Raw genomic sequence first — 22076 nt, forward strand, 5'->3', positions numbered from 1 at the left:
CAACCCTCCGATGTCCCTCCCTTTGTCTTCTTTCCTCCCCGTCTTCAAGGGGCCGCTGCGGGCACTGCTGTCAGGTTGCCTCCCCGCCTCGACTTCTCTGCACCAGCTCTGGCCCATCTCTGCAGAGCACTCTGGGAGCTGACTGCTCAGTGGGGTGTGGGTGTGGTAGGGGTTCCTGGGCCCCAGCGTGTAGCAGGGCCTGAGGGGGAGAGCTCCCTCAGCCGGGTCATTGGAGGGACGGTGGAGCTAAGGCTTTGAGAGGAATGTTCTTAGACAAGTGTGGATCCTGCCTCCCGGACTAAATTCTGTGGTCACTTAAGAACTTAGCTCCGCAGTGTCCCAGGAGTTGAGGTGGTTCCTCGTCTCTGCTGGGCCCTTGAACCTTGAGACGAGAGCCAGGCTCCCTTTGGACCCCTTTCCGGGCGCGTGTGCTCTCTTGCTCTCCCTGGAGTTATTCAGAGTGACAGCGGCTGGAATTATTCAGCATCCAGCTCTACGTGCCCCCAGTGCTGCTCTGGCCTTCTCCAGTCCCCTTCACAGTGGAAGGGAGTTTGAGAACTATTTGCATGTCTGTCGATTTAACTAACTGCACCTTAGAATGGAACTGGACTGGTGAACACATCCTGTTGATGTAGCTTCCAGTTGCTGATATCCCAGTGTGAGCAGCAGCAGGGGGTCCCGTGCTGGCATCTCAGCACGTCCGTTGTGTTTGGTTAGTACACGCCCCCCCCCCCACCAGTGTACAGGTGCAGCGGTGCAGGGGGCAGAGCAGTGGGGCCCGTGTGTCTCTGTCAAATGTCAGTTATAACTCAGGTGTCCCCGGGCATCCTTGAAGCCCATCTGTGGACTCCTGGGGTCCATGGACAGCACTTTCAGGACTCTGGGATTAAGTCATTGGCTCCAGGCTGCTCCTCAAGCAGACAGCTGAGCTGTGGCTGGAAGCTGGGTCTCCTGGGCCCAGAGCAGTGCCTTCGCCTCCCACTCTGGTCCCCATGCCCCCCTTTCACCGGAAGATGCTGAGACTGGGCCACAGGCTCAGCACATCCTTCAAAGTCAGAGCCAGTGGGCTAGGCCAGCGCATCACTCGAGGTGCCCGTCGGGTCAGGCAGACCATTCCATCCGCCCACTCTGTGTTGAGGGCTGTTCTGCAAAAGGCTGGCAAAGGAGCTGGTGGGGCCCAGACCGCAGTAAGCTCTTGGCACTGGCTTGGAGCTACCGGAGCCCTCTGGACCTGCAGCTGCCGCCACCACCACAGGCCAGCAGCAGGCGTTCTTGCCCTCCACCCTCAGGGAAGGGCCAGGCCCGCGGGCAGCTGGCTGAAGCCACAGTTAAGGAAACTGGATGGGGCAAACCTTAGGAAAAAACACGGGGTTCTAACTACTCGCACTGAGAACCAGCTGAGAGTCGGGAGACCTGGGCTTCCTCCAGGCGCCCCTGTATGATTTGGGGCAAGTTGCTCTGCCTCCCTCCCCGTCTGTCCCTGTCCCATGGAATCTCATTTGACTGCTTCCTTCTGCACATAAGCTCTGAAGGGGGCACAGTGTTAGCTGTGGTGACACACAGCAACGATCGAGACTGACTGTGGCCTTGGCCGTGTGGGAACGTAAGGTGGTGATTCTCTGCAGCGGAAGCAGAAATCGGCTTTGTCCTCAGATCCATGAGGTTAAAGCCTGCTTTGGGTGGTCTCGGATCCAGGCCCTTTGACTCTGGCTGACCTGGGCTTGGCTAGTCTGCACTGGTGATTTGGGGGTGAGTATGGCATCTTGACCTCAGATGAGGCCTCAGAAAGGCAGGTGTTTGGGGGTGACGAGCAGCAGATGGATGGAAGGATGCTGCTCCTGGTACAAAGAGAAGGGGGACACTGGGGACCTGCCTGGGAGAACAAGGGTCACGAGGGGTGTTGCCTCCCTAAACGCAGGAGGAGAGCCGTCCCTGACAACCCTTCCCTTGAGACTGACAGGGGAGAGGGGTCTGGCTTCTGGAACTAGGAGCTGGTAACATTCGCACTTCATCCTCGTCTTCTTGGAACCAGTTGCTCTCTGTCACCGTCGAGTTCTATCTCTCCAGCTGAGGACATGGCTGGGCCGGGTAGGGGTGGGGATCATTAGGAGAGCAGGGGCTGTGGGTCAAGCCTGAGCTGCTCCTATTACTGAGGCTGGTGAGCTTTTTATAAGGCCACCCGTGAGCTGGGGGAAGGTGTCAGTTTGGGAAGTTCTATGACCAAGTTCCAGGGAGGCAGGAGTCAGCTGGGCCAGGCAGCGGTGAACAGGTGAACACAGGAGGAGCCAATGAGCACCGGTTCCTGTTTAACCTGGACAGGCAGGTGGCTTTGTTCCTGTTTCTAAGGTTCTGACTTTGTAGGGCATTTGAGCCCAGTTCTTATCCTTTATACCACAGCTGCCTTGTGTGGTGCACAAGCCCTCAGCCCCTGGAGTAGACACGTGATGCTTCGGGGAGCATGGCTTCTATTTTCCATCATTATTAAGATTTTTAGGCCACAACAGTGAGCAGCAGAGCCCTGCCCCTCCTTGCTTCCTCTTCCCTTTCCCAGTGCTCCTTCCCACTCTCTCTGGGCCGGCCCGGGTCTGGGGCTATGGTCTGGGCGAGGAAGACTCGTGTGCTCACCCCTCTCCCTCCTGGCTCACCCACCAGTGTGCGCGTGTGGTCACTGCAACCCCGGCCTGGGAAGGCGGTCCTGGCTCAGGCCAGGGTCCTGTGCCATGTTCAGTGACCCTCCCCCCAGATGACGATGCCCACAACTCCGTCATTGTGGCCAGTAACATGTTCTGGGGATGGTAGAAAACTACGTGCAAATGAGGAGCCAGAATGTCCAGTGGCGGGTGAGATTATGGGGTGCCCAGGAACTAGAGAGTGTGCAGTGGAAGCAGGTGGTTACGTGTCGCGAGGAGGTGTGTGCACGCAGTATGTCAGCATGTGGGAAAGCAGGTTAAATAAGTCATACATATACCACAATCCCAACTTTTGCTTTTTTTTTTTTTTTTTTTTTTTACAATAAAAGCTTAGAAAAATACACTGAAATGCTAGAAGTGATCCCAATCTCGGTTTTTAAAAAATATTAAGCCACTTAGAAGAATTCATCAGAATGGTAACCCTGGGGTGTTTCCCCCCGACCCAGAGGTAATGGATTTATAAGTGGCTTTTACATTTTTTCTGTACTTTATTAATTTTCAGAATTTTTTATAATAGACTTATATAACTTTTCTACTCAGAAAACAATTTTATTTATTTATTTTGTTAATATGAGGGAGAGATAGAAGCAGGGCGCAGTGGAAATCTACAAAATTCTGGAAGGCAGAGAGGCAGCATAAGTATCACATTGAAACAGCCAGGACCCAGGGAAGCTCTGAGCTACCCCCTTGGTGCAGAGACTCTGGAGGACGCCTCGGGCCCAGGTGGAGATGTGGGGGCCTCTCGCCCGCCCACCGAGCTGCTTATCTGCTTAAGGAGCTTTAGCTGCTCAGGCAGGTGCCACAGATCAATACAGCCATGCGTGTGGTGAGTATTGGCTGCTCAGTTCACTCAGGCTGGTACTTCCCTCATCCTCCCACCCTTCCTTCCCTTGATTAGAGAAATCTGCTCTAAAGGTCTTTTTTTTTTTTTTTAAGAAAATAGTTTTGTCTTTCTTATTCTAAGTGCTAGCTCCCATTTTCTCAGTGCTTTTTAGCAATTAGAAGTTTTTAACATTTATACACTTGCCAATTTTCAATATTATCATAAAATAAAAATTAGGAAATAAGGTAGAAAATTGAGTGTTCTGCCTTGAAAAACAAAAAAAAGTTTAGTGTTTTATCCCAACGTTGTATTCTCCTTCACTCTGTACATTCCACTTTCCCATTCTTGGAGATAAAAAATGGGGTTAGAAACTTTAAAATATGACAGACTATACAGAGCAAGGAGCTGGTGCCACACCTACCTGGTTGCCACAGCATTTGGGAACTGAGCCCATGACTTCAGGAAAATGATTAAGTAGTTGGAAGCGTCAGTCTGATCCGTGTTTCTAGCTGATGAGGACGTCCTCTTGAGGAAATGCCAAATGCGCTTTAGGCTCACTGACTGTGGTTGCTTCTGGAGAGAAATTTCATCAGGGAGAACACTGCTAGCAAATATTCCCAAGTTCAAGTGTGGGATTCACTTGGGAAGAGGTCTCACGGATCGGCAGCTAAATGCTTTGTGTCCTGTGTGTCTCATGTTTACATTTAACCATTCCCAATTTGGAATGGCCTCCCTGAAGACGTCACTCTACTCGTGCACTTTCAAAAACAGCTGGAAGTTTCTCTAAGACCTTTGATGACTGGGACAGAGCCACACAATATCTGAATTTATTTCCCTCAATTTGAACGTCATCCTTCAAATTGAAGTTTGTTTTAATTTTTTGTTGTATTTAATGCTAACCACTAATATTTAATGTTTTAAGGTCTTAATTTGCATTTTCATGTGCGTCCAGGTTGAGCCCCCACCCCCAGCAACGCACTTCTCCCAATTCCGTGCCTCCTATGTCTGGAGCAGCTCTGCTCACAGCCCCTGGCTCCTTGAGGCCCAAGAAAGGACTGGGAGGTGGAGAGGAGAGGGAGGGGCTGCAGGGGAAGCACCAGTGCCAGGCTTTTCCCCTGAGGCAGAATCAGGCCGGGACAGTAGCTCTGTCCCATTCTTTCTCCCCCAAGAGAGGAGGTTTCAGCCTTTGTTTTTTTATGATTCCTGGCAGGAGAAATTGCCAAGTGAGGAGAGAGAGAGAGAGAGAGAGAGAGAAAGAGAGAGAGAATACTGAATATGGAAATGAGGCTGGAGGGGGTGGGGCAGGTGGAAAGTCTGGAAACCACTGCTGAGAGAGGAAACCCTATTCCAAGGCGAGTGCAGTTTAGCGCTGCTCTGCCCAGTAGTCACGCTTGCATCAGAACATACAGGCCTTTGCTCAGGTGGAGGCCAGGTCCTGCAGGGGCTGATACGGGCCGTGGTGGGGCCAGAGCAGGAGAGCCCAGGTGCACCGTCTCCTAGCCTGCTTTTCCACACGCTGACATACTGCATGCACACACCTACCCAGGAGGAGGAGGTGTTGTGGCATTGCTCCCACCTCTGTGGCTGGGAACCCCCGCCCTCCTGCCCCCTCTCCCTCAAGGACGGAACCCAACCAAGCCAAGTGTCAACTAGTTGTGTTTCAGATTTCGCTTAGGCGGATAAGCTGTTCTACTTGATGAGCTCCCTAACTATTCACTCACTAGGAACTCGGAACAGGGCCTGGCACATAGTCAGCTCTCAGTAAACGTTAGTGTGGTAGAAAGTAAACAAAGCAGAAGTCCCTTTTCCCCATAAACCTCCTCGTGTAAAGGTTTCTTCCTCAGTCAAGAGGATTCAGTAACTTCCAGAATGTTTCTTGCCTTTGAGGATTTGGAGCACCTTATAGTCACCACACAAACTAATCCCACAGAATGTAGATGTGGCAAGTTCAGGAACTCAGGAGGACCCTGCACTGAGCCCAGGACGTGCTGTGGCAACTGTTTGCTTTGATTTTCCATCACATCCTTTGTTTTGGTTTTGTTTCCATTTGCCTCTTTCTCCTCAAAGCTGCAAACAGTCCCCAGTTCTCTTGACTGGGGGCTCTGCTTAATGAAGGTCCTGTCCCCATCTGGATCTGGTTTTCCTGGTTGTCAGCCTTCAGTCCAGTATTAATGTTACCCTAAAAGCTTGTGAAGGCTTCTGAGTAAATGTTGGGGTTAACAGTGGGTGTTCAGAACGTCACCGCAGTGACACCCTCTTGGAGGTTCACTTGTCAGGTCCTCACTGAGGTGTCCTCATCATCAAGTAGAAAGTCTGGGCAGACAGCCCCCCTCTCTGCTTTTCCCCATCAGCACACCCTAGATTTGGGCCCAGAATGACTGCAGGAACTCGGCGTGGTGACTCCTAGATTCAGGGGTGACTTGGGATCTGGTCAGACCTGGAGTGGTGCCAGGGCCCAGGGGACCTTCTGCAGGCCCAGGGCTCCCTAGTGTCCCAGCAGAAGGTTGTGTGTGCGGCCTGAGCAGGGAGTCCAGTCTGCCTTCAGAGCCATCTTCACCTGGAGTCTCTTGAGCTTATGGCTTGTCCTCTTTGTGTCCTCTATAGGGCAAAATTTTTGTCACCATGCGCAGGCTCTGGGGAAGCTCTCACACCAGCAGTCACTACAGCTTGGGTACAAAGGTGAGGCCACCAGTTGGTGGTCTGCATGAGCTTGCCTGAGTTATTAACTTGTCTATCTGTAAAGTGGGCATAAGTAATACCCACCTCAATAGAATAAAAAGTCCAGAAAAAGTCTTGGAAACACAGGAATTTAGGGTACCTCAGAAGTCATTTCATATCAATGGGAAAAGATAGCTCATTCAAGAAATAAGACAGCCTGCCTGGGAAAAATATTAAGTGGATCCTGACCCTTAAAACTTACATCAAAATTAATTCCAGATAGATTAAAGACTTGATTGTAAAAAATGAAACTGTAAAGTTACAGGAAGAAAATGTGAAAGAATTGTTTTAAAAATCCTGGAGGGGGAGATCTTTCTAAGGCTGACAGAACTTAGAGAAGCTCCACGAGAAAAGTGGGTGTGTTCAGGTGCAGGCTGATAGGTTCTGCATGAGCAAAGCCAGCATAATAGTCCAAAGACAATGACAAACAGGAAAGACACGTGCCTAACTCTTCATAAAGGGTTAATTTCCTTACTATATAAAGAATTCCTACAAATCAAATACAGAAGAGACCAACAGCTCCATAGATAAACATGCAAAGGATAAAGTGAGTAATTCCTGGAAAAGGAGCTGCAGCTGCTCTGCATGCCCGGCCCAGAGCCGCGGGGACATGAGCATCGGGCTGAACTCTGCCCCAGAAGTTACTGATGCCCTCTGGGCCTCAGCTTCCTGAGATGTAAAATGGGGTAACAGTGGTCCCTATTATTCAATGGTTTAGCAGGTGCAAAGCATGGAAAACATGGAGGAGGGCAGTAAGTGCTATGTAAGTGCTTGGTAGATAAAATGTGAAAAGATGCTTGAGTCCATCTATGAGCAGGATGATCTTGTGATAAGAAATGTGCAGTGATAAGCCACTTCTGCACAGTGCTGCACTGATAGGAGTATAAATATCTGTCAGACTTCTAAATACACATACCCTTTGTCCAAGCGATTTCTGTTCTTTTTTTAATCCTTTTTTGAAAATTTTAAATCAAAATATAATTGACATGCAATATTATATTAGTTTCAGGTGTACTCATAGTGATTTGACATTTGCATACATTATGAAATGATCACAATAAGTATAGTAACCATCTGTCCCCATACAATGTTATTACAATATTGACCATATTCCTTATGCTGTATATTACATCCCTATGGCTTATTTATTTTGTAACTGGAGGCTTCTACCTCTTAATCCCCTTCACCTATGTCTTCCCCCCACCACCTCACCCAGTTCCCGTCTGGCAACCACCTGTTTGTTCTCTGTATCTATGAGTCTGTTTTCATTTTTTAGAGCCCACATATAAGTGAGATCATATGGTATTTGTCTTTCTCTATTTCACTTAGCATAATGTCCTCTAGACCCCATCCACACTGTCACAAATGTTAAGATTTCATTCTCTTTTTTATGGCTGAGTACTATTCCTGTGTGTGTGTGTATACACCATACCATTCATTCATCTGTCAGTGCACCAGTTTACAGTCCCACCAACAGTGCACGAGAGTTCCCTTTTCTCTACATCCTTGCCAACACTTACTTGTCTTTTTGATAGTAGCCATTCCGACAGCTGTGAAGTGATATCTCACTGTGGTTTTGATTTGCATTTCCCTAACAATTAGTGATGCTGAGCATCTCTTCATGTGTCTGTTGGCCATCTGTATGTCTTTGGAAAATTTTCTGTTCAGATCCTCTACCCATTTTTTAATCGAGTTGTTTAGTTTTTTTATGTTGATTATATGAGTTCTTTGTATATTTTGGATATTAACCCTTTATCTGATACATTGTTTGCAAATATCTTCTCCCATTCAGTAGGCTGCCTTTTCATTTTGTTGATAGTTTCCTTCACTGTCTGGAAGCTTTTTAGTTTGATATAGTCCTATTTGTTTATTTTTGCTTTTGTTTCCCTTGCCTGAGAATACAGATCCAAAAAATATTGCTAACACTGATGTCAGAGTGTACTGCCTATGTTTTCTTCTAGGAGTTTTATAGTTTCAGGTCTTACATTCAAGTCTTTAATCCATTTTATGGTATGAGAAAGTAGTCCAGTTTGATTATTTTGCAGGTAGCTGTCCAGTTTTCTGAACACCATTTATTGAAGAGGCTGTCCTTTCCCCATTGTATATTCTTGCCTCCTTTGTCATAGATTAATTTACCATATAAGCGTAGGCTTATTTCTGGGCTCTCTATTCTGTTCCACTGATCTATGTGTCTGCCAGTGCCATACTGTTTTGATTACTGTAGCTTTGTAGTATAGCCTGAAGACAGAGTGATGCCTGCAGCTCTCTTCTTCTCTCTTGAGAATGGTTTGGCAGCAATCTCTCTTAATAACCACCATAGAAAAGATGCACATACAGGGAGGTTCATGCAGCACCATTTGTAAAAGCAGAAATTGGAAACAATTGTCCTTCAACGGGGAACTGGTTTAGCAATTTATAATACGTCCGTAATCTGGATGATTATGCAGCTTTAAAAGAAGAGACAGGTCTCCATATACTGAGTGACCTCCTGTATATACTAAGTAGTTAAGAATGAGGTGTTGAACAATGTGTACAACAATCACATTTGTGCGAAAATGAAGCATGCACATGTGTGTATGTGCCCAGCTGGGCTCTGGAGGGACATCCAGGAAAGTGGTAACAGTTGCCCGTGGCGGGGGTGGACACTGTGGCTGAGGGACAGGGCAGAACCCATGATTTTTCATGTATCATAATCTGAAAAAACCTATCTTGTGACACCATTGTGAGTAATAAAAGACACCATGATAGGGGTTAGGAGTGGTGAGTACAGTCAGACTGCCTCAAATCCTAGCTCCACCATGAGATGTGTGACCTCAGACGCGTTTCTGACCTCTGTGTGTCTGTTTCCTTATCTGTAAATTGAGGATTCCAGTAGAACCTAACACAGGATTGTGAGCCTGAAATGGGATGGTGCAGAGAAAAGCTTTCCGTCCCTGTCACTCAGCAAGAACATAGCAAACACCAGCCATTCTCCTCGTCGTCACTGCCATGCTGGGCTTCTTCGCTCTCAGCTGCTCCCTTGGGGAGAACTGCCCCACGTGGGCTGAGCCCCAGCCCCCCCTCCTCTCTCAGGCAGGTCCCCACTTTGAGACTCCTCTCCTCCTCGGGGTGAGGCAGGCTTCTTGGGTGCCTGCCCCTGCCACCGGCCCAAGGTGGATGTTACCGCCGCTTTAAATCACAAAATCACATCTGTGAGGAATCTGGGGATTAATCCTCCTGTTCTTCACCTTGGGGGGGTCATGAAACCTGCTCCCAGGAAAATGCACATCAGCCCAGGTGGGTGAGGGCCTGTGCCCGGCCCTGCCTGCTCCAGCCCGGGTCAGCGCCCTGGGAGCCGCTCGGGCTGGGCGGGCAGCCTGGGCAGGTTTGTCTTCCTGCCGCATGCGGCTGCTTGCTGCCTGGCCTGGCCTCGCGGGGCGCCCTGGGGCTCGTTCTCTCGTGGTGCCTGTGGCGAAGGAGAAGAACGTGGTAAGGGGCCATGACAGGCTGACATGACGCCCTGAGGGAGCCAGCGGCCTTGTCCAGGAGGCCCTCACGTTCTCCTTTCTGCTCTTAGGGGCCTAATGTGATGGAAGATCAAGACCTGCGGGAAATCGGCATCAGTGATGCACAGCACAGGCGGAAGCTGCTCCAGGCTGCGCGGTCCCTGCCCAAGGTGACCACCGACAGTTCCGTGGCCTCAGCCTTTGCCAGTGGCGGGGCGGGGCTCAGGGGATGTGCAGGTCACTGTGGGGGCCTGCCCCTCATCCCGGGAGCCCCAGCAGGGAGGACAGTATCCTGTTTACTTCTTTGCCACATCCCAAGGCCAGCAGAGCACTAGGGACAGTCAGGACCTAGTCCGGCCTCAGGAACGGCATTGCAGGCATCTGCCTGGCGCAGAGCCTGGTGCCCACAGGCTTGGCCTGTCGCCTGAGACCAGGCCCTCCCCAGGAGGCCCGGGGCCCTCGGGGCAGCAGAGGAAGCAGTCTCTGCCTCCTGGGGAGCTGTGGCTGGTAGGCCTGAGCCTCTCCTCAGCTCTGCTGGCACAGAGTCCCCTTGTCTCTTCCACTTGCCCAGAGCTCAGGAAGCACTAATGAGTCCTAGCAGTGAGGCCAGTGGCCGCTTCACAGACACACACCATTTTCTTGTCCTACCAGGTCTGTGATCTTGTCAGAGCACAGTAGGGGCCTCCACAAACCCTCCTCCCCATCTAGCCTTACCTGATAGGGCACCTTTCCCAGACCTGGGGTGCCCTGGTAGTCCCCAGATGGGGCCCAAGACCAGAGCTGAGGTAGAGAAGGCTGTGTGAGTGGAGCGACTCAGGGATGCTAAGACACAGGCCCCTCGTTGGTCCTCAGGAGCTGTCCCATACCTACTCCAGCCTCAGCCTCAGCCTCTGTTGTGGTCTGAGTGAACCGGCCTGCGTCCCCGTGGTCCCCAGGGTCCTCGTCCCAAGTGCTGAGATGTTAGTCCCGCCTCCTGCCCTCGCCCCACAGGTGAAGGCTCTGGGCTATGATGGGAACAGCCCCCTGTCAGTGCGCTCCTGGCTGGTCTCCCTGGGCCTGCAGGACTATGTCCCTTCCTTCCTGTCGAGTGGCTACAGCTCCATTGACACTGTGAAGAACCTCTGGGAGCTGGAGCTTGTCAACGTGAGTACAGCCCTGCTGTGAGTGTCCCTGGGCTGCCAGCATGGCCCGTGGGGGTGAGGGCTGGGGGCTGGGGGCCCAGTTGCCGCCTGACCTTCCTCTCCCCGCCCCTGCCCAGGTCCTAAAGGTGCACCTGCTCGGCCATCGCAAGCGCATCATCGCCTCCCTGGCAGACAGACCCTACGAGGAGCCGCCCCAGAAGCCCCCCCGGTTTTCCCAGCTGAGAGTGAGTTGGGGCGGGTGGGAAGAGATGTTTGTATGTGCTGTGTGTTGTTAGGAACTGAGGAGAATTCTTTGGGAGTTCTTCAGAGACAGCGTCACCTCTGCAGTCGAGGAGCAACTGATCCCTCCCTTCCCAGTGTTGGGGCCAAATGTTGGCAAAAGTAGGAAAACAAATATCCAAATCCCAGACGGCTGGGGCCATGTCTGAACGTCTGGTTGAGCTGTGCGCGGGGTGGTGGGCAGGGGTGGGTCAGAGGGGCCCCCTCTCGGGCAGCCTGACGTGAACCCGAGACAAAGCCTGGAACACACGGAGGGACCAGGGCCCTCCCCATCTTCTGAAGGAAAATCCCTGTGATTTTAAAAACCTCAGAGATGCTTTGTTGCTCAAGGCAGGTAATCTCTGACTGAAAAGTGGGTTAGACTGTGAGCCTGTGGTTCAGGATGAGTCTCCCCAAACCCGTGAAGCTGCGTGGCTGCCAGTGGATGGGGTGGGCCCTGGGCTCCAAGCCTCAGCCCGTTTATGGCAGCCTCAAAGTGGGCGTTATTTTATCCTTCTCTTACGCATGAGAAGGCTGGGGCCCAGGCTGGTTCTGAGGACCAGACTCAGCTGACATTCAGATATGGAAAGTGAAGACTGATTCATACTCTTTGTGAGGCCTCTGGGTGCCAACCGGCAGTGCTATGTGTTTTCTTAGGAAAGACTTTTGGATTTGGTCACATGCCCCCAGGACCTGCGATCAGTTAGTTGTGACAGACGATTTTATGAACTAGAGATCGCCTCCCAGCCCTAAACCAGGCCGGAGGGTGCTCTTGTCACCCGGGTGCTCACCTGCAGGACCCGGCTGTTAGGGGTTCCTGGCTGGAAGAATCTGGTCACTTTGACTGTACCCATGCTGGGCCCAGCGGCCCGTTTCCACACTGGGTGCTGGCCTCCAGCTCGTGCCTGTTCTCACTGATTCTCCTGCCCAAGCTGGGCCCTGACAGCCCGAGGATTGGCTGACACCTACAGCCTAAGGACTGGCCTGATGAGTCTCAAATCTCACCTGGATTTCTTCCCGCTGCAGTGCCAAGACTTGCTCTCGCAGACGTCGTCCCCCCTGAGCCAGAATGACTCCTGCACCGGCCGGTCAGCTGATCTGCTGCTGCCTTCTGGGGACACGGGCAGGAGGCGGCACGACAGTCTCCAAGACCCTACGGTGCCCTCTCGGGCCGAGCGCTTCAGGATCCAGGTGGGCGGGAGGGAGCCACAGACGGGGTCCCCTCATTCCTCTCGGCAGGACAGGGCTCCCAGCCCACCGCCCAGGGCACTGCTTTCAGGGCTCTCGCATTTATTCGACTTGCCCGTCCTCCCTCCCGCCTTGCACGGACCGCAGGCTTTTTGTCTCGCCCCCGTCTTGGCCTGTTAGACACAGATTGCTGGGTGTCCCTTGTCCCCGCAGGGTGAGCCCTAGCTTCGCTCTGTTTTCTCTCGTGACTCATATTTCTCGGTTCTGGCCTCTGGAGATTACCCTCACCTTTCCACAAGCACGACCATGAATTTTACAAGATTTAGAAAACACATCGTCCAGCAGTTTTAGTTGCTCTGTATTGAGAGACTTTGCATATTGCTGGGAATGGAAGTCATAAATTTCCTGAATTTTCCCCTCCTCCCCATTCCTTCCACCAGCAGCCTAGTTAAGGACCCCATCGCCTGGCACCTGGCCCGTGGTGGCCTCCCACCCCTCCCCCACACCCCAGCTCCTGCCACGAGGATCCCTGTAAAGTGCATCCCTGGCCACGGATACTCCCCCGACTCCCCACCCCAGGATCAGATCTACACTCATCTCAGACACCACAGAGCCTTCCCTGCTGAGCTGCTCACGGGTGGGCGGGCAGCTGAGGTCCCTGCTTCTCCACCAGTTCTCTGGCATAGACAGGCCTCACCTCCGCCCCAGCGCATTGGAATGGCTTGTCTGCCTCCGGCCTGGAGCTCCTGGAGGTGGAACCCAGGAGGGAGCCTGGGAACCCCTTGAGCAAGCGAGCTGACCTGTGATCCCACGTGTTCTGCAGGAAGAGCACCGAGAGGCCAAGCTGACCCTTCGGCCCCCAAGCCTGGCTGCCCCCTATGCCCCTGTGCAGAGTTGGCAACACCAGCCGGAGAAACTCATCTTCGAGTCCTGCGGCTATGAAGCCAATGTGAGTAGCCTCTGCCCTCCCAGCCTGGCCAGTCTCCTGCTTTCCATGCTGGCCGGACTCAGGGCCCCCGTGGTGTTCTCCACTCCTCAGCTGCTCCCAGCACCTGGGGGAAGGGGGACTCACCGGCCAGGATGGGGGAAGAGAGTCACTGGGAGAGGGAGCCCCCTGACTGTGGTCCCAGATTGGCTGGTGGCCCCGTGTGGTAACGCAGGACTCCTAAGCCGGGCCACTGCTCGCTCCCACAGTATCTGGGCTCCATGTTGATCAAAGATCTGCGAGGGACAGAATCCACGCAAGACGCCTGTGCCAAGATGCGGGTAGGTTACCGTGGGGGCGGCCAGGACGCAAGGCAGCGGGTGGCGGCACCGCCTGCAGCCACGGGGGCCCTGCCACGCTGCGTGCGGCTGAGGGAGGCCCCGAGAAGGTGAGTTGACAGGCCTCCCGTTTCCTGTAGAAATCCACGGAGCACATGAAGAAGATCCCCACCATCATCCTCTCCATCACCTACAAAGGTGTCAAGTTCATCGACGCCTCCAACAAGGTGTGCTTCCCACAACTGCTGTTGAGGGAGGAGGGGGCACCCTTCCTCCCCACACACACCCCCCTCCTGGCCAGCTGGGTGTCTTCCCTAGAGGGGGGGTACTTGTCTCTCACGCACCCACGTATCCTGGTTCCCAGGGCCCCGCGCGAGGGACAGCTTATCTTCCCCAGCATGGGCTCCACTGGCCACTTATCTGCTCATGGGCCTTTAACGCTGTGATGCACTTAGTGAGCTTAGGGCACCCCCAGGCCCTGTGCTTGGGATCCCACCTGGAGAGCAGAGTGGGCTGGGTGTGAACATTTGCTCCCTCAGTTGCCATGGTCAAGGGTGGAGACCCCAACCCTAAATCAGACAAGGTGAGGTGCCACCCCCACCCCCACCGCGAAGAGATGGGGAAGTGGTGCTTGGCTGACGCTAGGATGGGACAGGAAGGTGGCAATGGTGAAGGGACTAGGGTGTGCCCTCAGGGAGCCCAAGAATTCCAGACCCTGTTTTCCCCGCAGAACGTCATCGCAGAGCACGAGATCCGGAACATTTCCTGTGCAGCCCAGGACCCAGAGGACCTCTGTACCTTCGCCTACATCACCAAGGACCTGCAGACCAGCCACCACTATTGCCACGTTTTCAGCACGGTGGACGTGGTGGGTGGAGTCCGCAGCTGGGCACGGTGGGGGGTCCTGCGACAGCCCCAGTGCAGTGGGTCCTGGCACCCGGCTGGCACTTAGCAAAGGTCTGTTCGAGAATGAACATCACTCCAGCCCCCTCTCTCTGGCACTGAGACTAAAGCACACAGGATGACAGTGGCTCGTCCAGGGTTCTAGTTGACAGAGGCTTTCCTGCTTCTGGCTGCGTGTCTGTCAGGTCAGCCAAGGCTTCATCTCCCTAGGCTCTTGGTCGACCATCCATCCTAACTCCTGCCCTCCAGCTGGGCCATCTCCCTGAAAAGCCCTCCACCTCCCTCTTGGGGACAGTAAGTTTTCTTCGCCCATATCCCAGCTTAGGTGGGGTTCTGGCGCTGCTGGGCTGAGGGGAGTGGTCACACGTGCTGCCCACAGGGAGTGGATGAGTGACCATGGTGGCTGCCCTGAGACAGCGCCTTTGTCCAGGTCCCTGCTGCCCCTGTCAGAGTAGCTGGTTCCAGGGTCTTGCCGGCCTCGCCCGGGAGCTCTGTGCTTGCAGCCTCCTGGCTCTGCCACTAGCTAGCTGTGTGACCCCGGCTCCTCGTCCACGCAAAGGGGATAGAGTGTAACCGACTTCACGGGGTGGTTCTGAAGATGAAATGAGGAAATCCTCCCAGGACACATCCTTCCCGCTACTCTTACCTGTAGCTCATCTTCCCGCATCAGTCAGTTCTGCTGTAACGTGGCGTCTGTGCTCCTAGAGAGCACCACACCCTGAAACCACACGGGAAGCACCAAGGCTCATGGGGAGATGAGGCAGGGGGCACAGCCCTCAGGAACCTAATACAAACACCCACACCATTTTATCCATGTTAAATGGTTAAGAAATACATAAATGCTACATAAACACGGCGCTCTGCCTCGAGAAGGACCCGAAGTCGGCTTGTGGAAGCATGTGCCTCACTCCTGCCAGCCTGTGTGCCAGACGGAGAGAGAAAGAGGAGGAACAGAGGACAGAGGGGTGCACGGATGGAGGGGAGGGCGCGGGCCGGGTGGCCCTGGGAAGAGCTGCTGCTTGACTGTTACGGTCAGGGGTGGGTCCCGTGGGGAAGTTGAGCTGCCAGGTGGGGGTGGCATATATGCTGTGTATTCCCAGGCAACGGGGGTCAGCAGGGGAGTCTTTGCATTCGCCTCGTGTTTCTCTCCAATGAAATCACACATGAGGAAACACAAAGTGTGTGTTTTGTTCAGATTGTTCCCTAATGTATCAGTCACCTCGGGACAAACTTCTGCTTTCAAAGCAAGCGTTCCAGCGGATTCCCTGCACTCTTGTTACCTGTGCAGTGCTGCCTGGCCTGTGCTCAGGGGCATGAGGCCAGGGCAGGCGTGAGAGGCAGTGGTTCCTCCATCCCATCTCTCACGTTGTGCTGTTTTCTCCCAGAACCTGACCTATGAGATCATCCTGACACTGGGGCAGGCGTTCGAGGTGGCCTATCAGCTGGCCCTACAGGCCCAGAAGTCCAGGCCAATGGGGGCCTCTGCCGCCGAGATGATCGAAACAAAATCTTCCAAACCGGTGCCTAAGCCTCGGGTCGGCATGAGGAAGTCAGCAGTACGTGGGCCCCGGGATTTGAGGGCTCGGGGTGGAGCGGGCGCAAGGAGGGTCTTCTCACGCTTCAGGTGGCCAGCCCCTCAGGACACGGGCCCGTGCGAGGCGGCCTCCGTAACGCCACCCCGTGTCTGTGTCTGCTTTGCTCTGCACCCCAGGTGCCGCTGCCCCCTGATAGTCGCTGTTGTTACTGTCACACCTGCCCCACCCATCGTCCTTCTTACCTCCCGCTGCCGTCTGTTAGTCCTGGAGTCAAGGTCTCTGCACCTCCTGCTGTCTGTGTGTCAGTCTCCCCGAAGTGACCGTGAGCTCTCTGAGACTCTGGTGCCCCGCCCCCGGCCCCGCCTGCATGCCCGTCTTTCCTGAGCTGCCGTCCCACCATCCCTGTCTGTGCTGGAGCCTCTGTTTCTCTGCTGTGTGTCCTCCTCTCTCCAGAGCTCATGGGTGCCCGCTGTGGTCTTGCCCGGGGTGAGCTCTCTGGCCCTGCCAGAGGGACCCGAGGTTTGGGGTTTCCAAACCCCTTACCCGCTTCCTGCCACCGAGAACAGCTTTGGGGCTTAGTGCTCGATGCTTAGGTAGGGCAAGGCTCCTTTAACTGAGCCGCTCCAAGAAACCCCCAGGAGAAGTTGCCCCTGGAGAGCTCAGAGGCGGCCCTCCCGTGATGCTCCAGGGAAGGTCCCCCTTCTGCCACCCCACCCCAGGGAGCTTGCTCTTTGGCTGAGGAGAACAGGGCCTCCCCCGTGGGGTACTGACGTCAGCATGGCCCGGGAGGCGGGGGACAGCGGGCCCCGTTGACCCCTGGCCCAGGTGCAGCGCTCCCTCTGACTCTTCACCCTCTTCCTCAGCAGCTGGAACAGCCCGATATGGACCCAGATGCCCAGTCCCATGCCAGCGTCTCCTGGGTTGTGGACCCCAAACCAGACTCTAAGCGGAGCCTCAGCACCAAGTATGAGACCACTATCTTCTAAGCACCCACCCCGTCTCCACTAGTCTCATGTGCCTTGCCGTCCGTCCTTCTGCTCTTCTCAACTCTCCTTCCAGCTGCTGACGCCAAGGTCCCACCCACCCTGGGACCTCTCCTCCTGGGGCGGCAGCTTTAGACACTGCACACTCTCAGCTCGCACCTACCACCACCGGACACTGTGAATTCCCCCCTTGGGCGAGGACAGCTTGGCGGGGGGGCAAGGTGCCTTTGAGGTGGGCACCAAGAGGGCCTCAGCGGGCGGGCACCGTGGCTCCTGAGGCGGGGGCAGTCTCCAGCAGAGTCCACTCGGCACTGGAGGCTGCTCCCTCCGATCGGCCGGGGCTCCCTGTCGGCTCTCCTCTCCCGTCTTCCGAGCCACGGCTGGGTGCCGTTGCCAAGAGCTAACTGCACCTTTCCTGACACAACCAACCACTGTGACCACCTGGGGCCAGAATCCCCTTGCGCTCTGCTAACAGCTGGCCTGCGGCCCATCCCTCTTAAGATTGCTGGCCTCCCCCTGTGAGACCCTCAGCTCAGCGATGTGGCTTGAACAGGGTCAGAACTCTTTCTGTGAGGGCCCAGGGTCTGTGCCAGGTCCTAGAGCACATGCCTGACTCCAAAGCCTGGGGCTCTGAGCGTCTGAACACCCACAGGCTGGCTCCACACAGCAGGTGTCTTGGTCCTGATGGGTCTTGCACTGCAAGGAATGGGATGGCTCCTCACGTCTTCACCAGGGAGTCCCCGGCTGGCTCTGGAGTCTGGCTCGAGGAAGAGGAAGGCCTTCCTGTAGGAGCCAGCAGGAGGGAGGCCAGTGCCCTGCACACACTGTGCACCTTCTTCCCTCAGAACGGAGCTGCTCAAGGACAGGGACCTGGGCCGAGCAACATCCGTTGTCCTCCAGGAGCTTTCTGATGCTTCTCCACAGTGTGGGGACCAGAGATAGTCAGCTGGCACCCGGTCCCTTCCCTGATCGACAGCCCTCAGCCTCTTGACTCCTGAGAAGGAGTCCATCACCTCAAAGCAGTTCAGCAGCTGGGATGGTGGAGTTGAGGCTTTCAGAAGGCCCACGTTCTCGCGTGAGGGCATGTCAGCTTAGATGGCGGGAGAGGAGAGCCAGTTTCCGTGGGAAGAAGCACTGTACACGTAGCGTGGCCCAGTATGAGAGCCAGTAAGTTGCAGCGGTTGCTTTATGAGTTGAAACCCAAGTCGACAAACCGGGGTGGGTCCTCCTGCCTGCCTGTCCTCGTGCCTTCCAAGCAGATGCGCTGAGCCACGGAGGGTGCTCAGGGGAGGCTGTAAGGGACCTTCTGTTCTGCTTCCGTGTTTCCTTTCCGTTTCCTCCACCTTGTGCAGGCCCCTTTGGTTAACCCTTTCCTCCCCCCCGTTGTGTTTGCTTCTGCCAAGCTGAGCCACCGAGGAACCAACTGTGCTGCGGAAACAGCCATGGGGAGCGCAGGCTCCCACCGCCGCCGCCGCCACCGCCACCACCGTCTCAGCTGCAGCTTTGAAGACGCAGGCCCCACTACTGCCCGTAGGACCTCCTCGCGGCTGCATGGTCCGGGCCTGCCACTGCCAGGTCTCGCCGAGTGAGCCCTGCCCTGGTTGCGGAGCAGCCCTCCAGGCCTCTAGCAGATGAGGTTGGAACTCCAGAGAGCCAAGAAGTGACTTGTCCAGAAAACATTTTTTAATAGAAAAAAATTTTTTTATAAAATGAACTTTCAACACTTGGCTCAACCCTCTAGGTTAAACTGCCAGTCTTTAGACAATGGCCATAGGGTCAGAGGACAGCGGGCCTCTGTCCTCAGGCTGGGGTCTTGGCGCGCTTGAGCAGCTCTGAGAGAAGGTAGTGGGTGAATTGAATCGGCTCGACAGACCCGCCAGTCAGCTGCTCTTCCTTCTGAGCCGCACAGCTTCTCATCCCCGCCTGGAGCTGGGGGCAGCCCGTAGAGGCATCTGGCAAAAGCAGAGGCTTCTGGGGTTCCAAACGTGAAGGTCTGGGGCCGCGTGGAGATGCACAGGCAGGTCGCGGTGCCCAAGCTCTGGGCTGCTCCTCTGTCTCGGACCCAGCGGTGGTCAGAGCGCTGCCCTGGGCTGCCTGGCCGCAGGCCCTCCGGTGACCTCAGACTGTCTGAGTCGAGGCAGAAAGGAGAAGCAGCAGCTTTGTTTGTTTGGGGCATTGACGGGTAGGTCGGCTGAGGTGGCTGCCTGCTGACTTGCGATTTGTCTAATCAGGTCTGTGTGATTAGGACTCACTTTGGTTCTCTGAATTATCGGTTTGATTGTCATCCTTTCAGCTGCTGGGCTCCCCACTGGCTCCAAGGGTAGAGAAGGCTGAATCAGGTGACAGTTTGATTCTCCCCGAGTGTGGCCTTCAGGGCAGGCTGGCATCTGGGCGCTGCTGCTGCCTGAGCCCTCCTGCTGGCTGGCTTTGCTTTTCACCTTTGGTTGCGTTGCTCCTCCTGGAGGCAGAGCCAGAGGGACTGTTCCTGTGAGGCTGGGCCAGGTCAACTGCCCGTCCAGCACCTTCCAGAGCAGAGCCTTTCCTCCCACGGGGCTGGAGCAGACCTTCCACTTTGCTGGCACAGCGCAGTCTGGTCCCAGGATCAGTAGTCCAGGCTTCAGTAGCGCCTCTCTCTCTCCTGGCAGGGGCTGTGAATGAGCAGGGAGCGCTCTGGCGCACCTTCATAGCCCTGTGGTCGGCCAGCAGTGGAAAGCTGGGCCGCGTCTTCCTGCTGACCTGAGGCTGGGCCCTGTGGGTTTCCTTTCTGCTGAGCCGTCCACACCGCAGGCCTGGGGAGTCACACCCCCTCTCACTGATCCTGCCCTTCTCGGTACTAAACAAGGACCTCGATACCGGGAAGTCTGACTTCACGTCCTGCTGCTTCCAGGGCCCGTCGGCTTCCACTGAGCAGTATTCAGCCCCTACTTCCTTCCAGGTATGGACGAGGAACCCCGAGCTGGATGGGTAAACCGCGGCTCCTGCTGCAGTGCGAGTGCTGTGCCCTCTTCCTCCTGAGGAAGGCCGGTCTCCTCTAAGCAGCCCCCTCTTGGTGGGTGGTGGGTCCATAAAGAAAACTGTAGACACTACGATGAGTTCCTCAAGCTGTCTTTATTTTTAAGTCATAGGTAGGTGTCTCCTCCCCTTGAAGCTGCTATATCTTCTTTATTTATTCAGGGTGTTTCATGTTGGAAAGCCTTGGCTAATCTGCTCTGGCTCTGGATTTTGTTTTGAGCTTGGTTTATTTCTCAATAGCCAAGAAAGGAAGGGACTAGATATTTTTTTTATTCCTCCTCCGGGACAGGTACTCTCCCTCCCCTAGAAAGAAAAATTTTAACACCAGGACAGGCTTCACATGGAGAGAAGCCCTGCTTCTGCACGTGAGCACAGGCCCTGCAGTGTGGCAGCCCCGTTCTGAACTGTGCAGGCCGTTCAGGCAGGACCTGAGATAGGTCAGTACCTGCACGGCCACAGGCTCTCTGCTCCGCCCTTCTGCTTGCAGCTACTTCGAGCAGGGCTTCCCTCCGACAGGCTCTGCATTTGCAACGCTCGCGTTCCCCCAGGGCCCCCAGCTTTGACTCTGGGGAGTCCCCGGAGAAGTCTCGGGCTGAGCAGACTGGTCTGCCCTCGGCCTGTGTTGTGATGCCCAGGCCTGCAGGACAACTCTCAGATGCAGTTCACAAAGTGGTGTTGCTAATGGTGTGGCAATGGGACTGAATTGTAATAAAACGTTATTTAATCTTTGTTTCTGTATTTTGATACTTGAATGACTTCCCCTTTTATTTTACTGTACATATAATTGTTAATCTGTCCAATTTTGTCTAAATTACAAACATCTTGTGGTACCAAACATAACCGACCTGTGCAACAACATAGACTGACCTCACTACACGAGAGAGAGTGTAAATATTCCTGGGCTTTCGGCTTTGGTTTTGTTATTTTCGTAACTGTACAACTTAGAACAGACTGAATTAATAAATGAGAAGCGACATGAAACCAGCCTTACTTTGTGGAGTCTGAGTTGGAAGGTTTCCTGATTGTTTTCCGGCAGAAGTGCTGGCACAGGCCAGCCGCTGGCTCCGGGGTGGAAACGAGGATCCGCTGTGTTTGGCTGGGACAAGTTTGGGGATTCCGCGCCGTCCAGCCCTCTCTAGTCATCATTAACCCTGCTCCAGCGCAGGGGCCCTGCAATCCACCTGCCCCTCCTCGGTCTGAACACCAAGCAGGGGCCACATCCTGGCCTGGGCTGGTCACCCACAGATACTTATTGAATGTCAGTGTACAAGGCAGTGTGGGGATTGAGAGCTACGGAAGGAGAGGCTCCCTTCAGGAACTCAGTTAGATTGTGAAGGTTAAGTTTTAAACAGACACAACTAGCTACCAGCCCAAAGCCACACCGTGAGACCCATCAGACAGTCCCGGGCCGTGGGGACTGGGAGGGATGCAGTGCTCGAAGAACCAGAGCGGGTGGTGCCTGGGCTGCTATTCAAAGGAGGGTTGGAAAGGCACAAACAACACTGACATCCCCGTCGTTGGTGGAGCACCCGTGTTCCAAACCCTGCTGGCAGCTTTACAGGCAACCCGCCCCATCAGCCCTCACACCTAGCTGGGTATTGTCTCTATAGAAAAGGAAACCAAGGCTCAGAGAGGTTAAGACGCCTGCCCAGGGCCGGCTGGAGAGGCCCCTAGAAACCATCTAGTCGGGTGGTGTCAAGCTATCCTCAGAGCCGCTGGTCCCACTCCTGCTTCAACCTGAGCTGCCGAATTCTGCACACTCTAACTCATGAGTTTCTGTGAAATATTCCATTTGTTAAAGGACTTTACAAGGAAAGCATTGATTCTCACCCAATACCCAACTGTATTTATGAAGAAACCAAGGCCCAGAACAGGGAAATGATTTTCTCTTAGCCAGCCAGCTAATAGCAGAGAGAGGACCAAAACCCAGCTTCTTCCGATTTGGGCTTCTCAGGCCAAACTGCATTGAATCTGGGAAAGGAGACTGAGGGCCGGTGGAGGGCCTCACGTTCTAGACGGGGCGGGGGCGTCATCCTCACCCCCCCTCTGCCCCCTGGCTTTGGCACCAGTTTCTTA

At 54.4% G+C, this 22076-nt stretch overlaps 1 protein-coding gene across 9 annotated transcripts in view; it reads left to right on the plus strand.

The window, feature by feature from the left end:
- Positions 1 to 20984, plus strand: part of ANKS1A (ankyrin repeat and sterile alpha motif domain containing 1A) — a 188851-nt gene extending 167867 nt beyond the window's left edge. For 3 of the 9 annotated variants that reach the window (XM_033424201.1, XM_033424198.2, XM_049693733.1), the window contains 10 exons: positions 9788 to 9886; positions 10707 to 10859; positions 10975 to 11082; positions 12143 to 12307; positions 13128 to 13253; positions 13499 to 13570; positions 13708 to 13794; positions 14298 to 14435; positions 15856 to 16026; positions 16869 to 18385. In XM_033424201.1, coding sequence (XP_033280092.1) covers positions 9788 to 9886; positions 10707 to 10859; positions 10975 to 11082; positions 12143 to 12307; positions 13128 to 13253; positions 13499 to 13570; positions 13708 to 13794; positions 14298 to 14435; positions 15856 to 16026; positions 16869 to 16991 — 1242 coding nt within the window. In that variant the 3' untranslated portion in view covers positions 16992 to 18385. The other 6 variants (XM_049693732.1, XM_004267697.4, XM_033424202.1 and 3 more) reach the window with 4 other exon arrangements.
- Positions 20985 to 22076: the final 1092 nt, after the last annotated feature.

This window comes from Orcinus orca, chromosome 10, assembly GCF_937001465.1.
Source record: "Orcinus orca chromosome 10, mOrcOrc1.1, whole genome shotgun sequence".
Lineage (NCBI taxonomy): Eukaryota > Metazoa > Chordata > Mammalia > Artiodactyla > Delphinidae > Orcinus > Orcinus orca.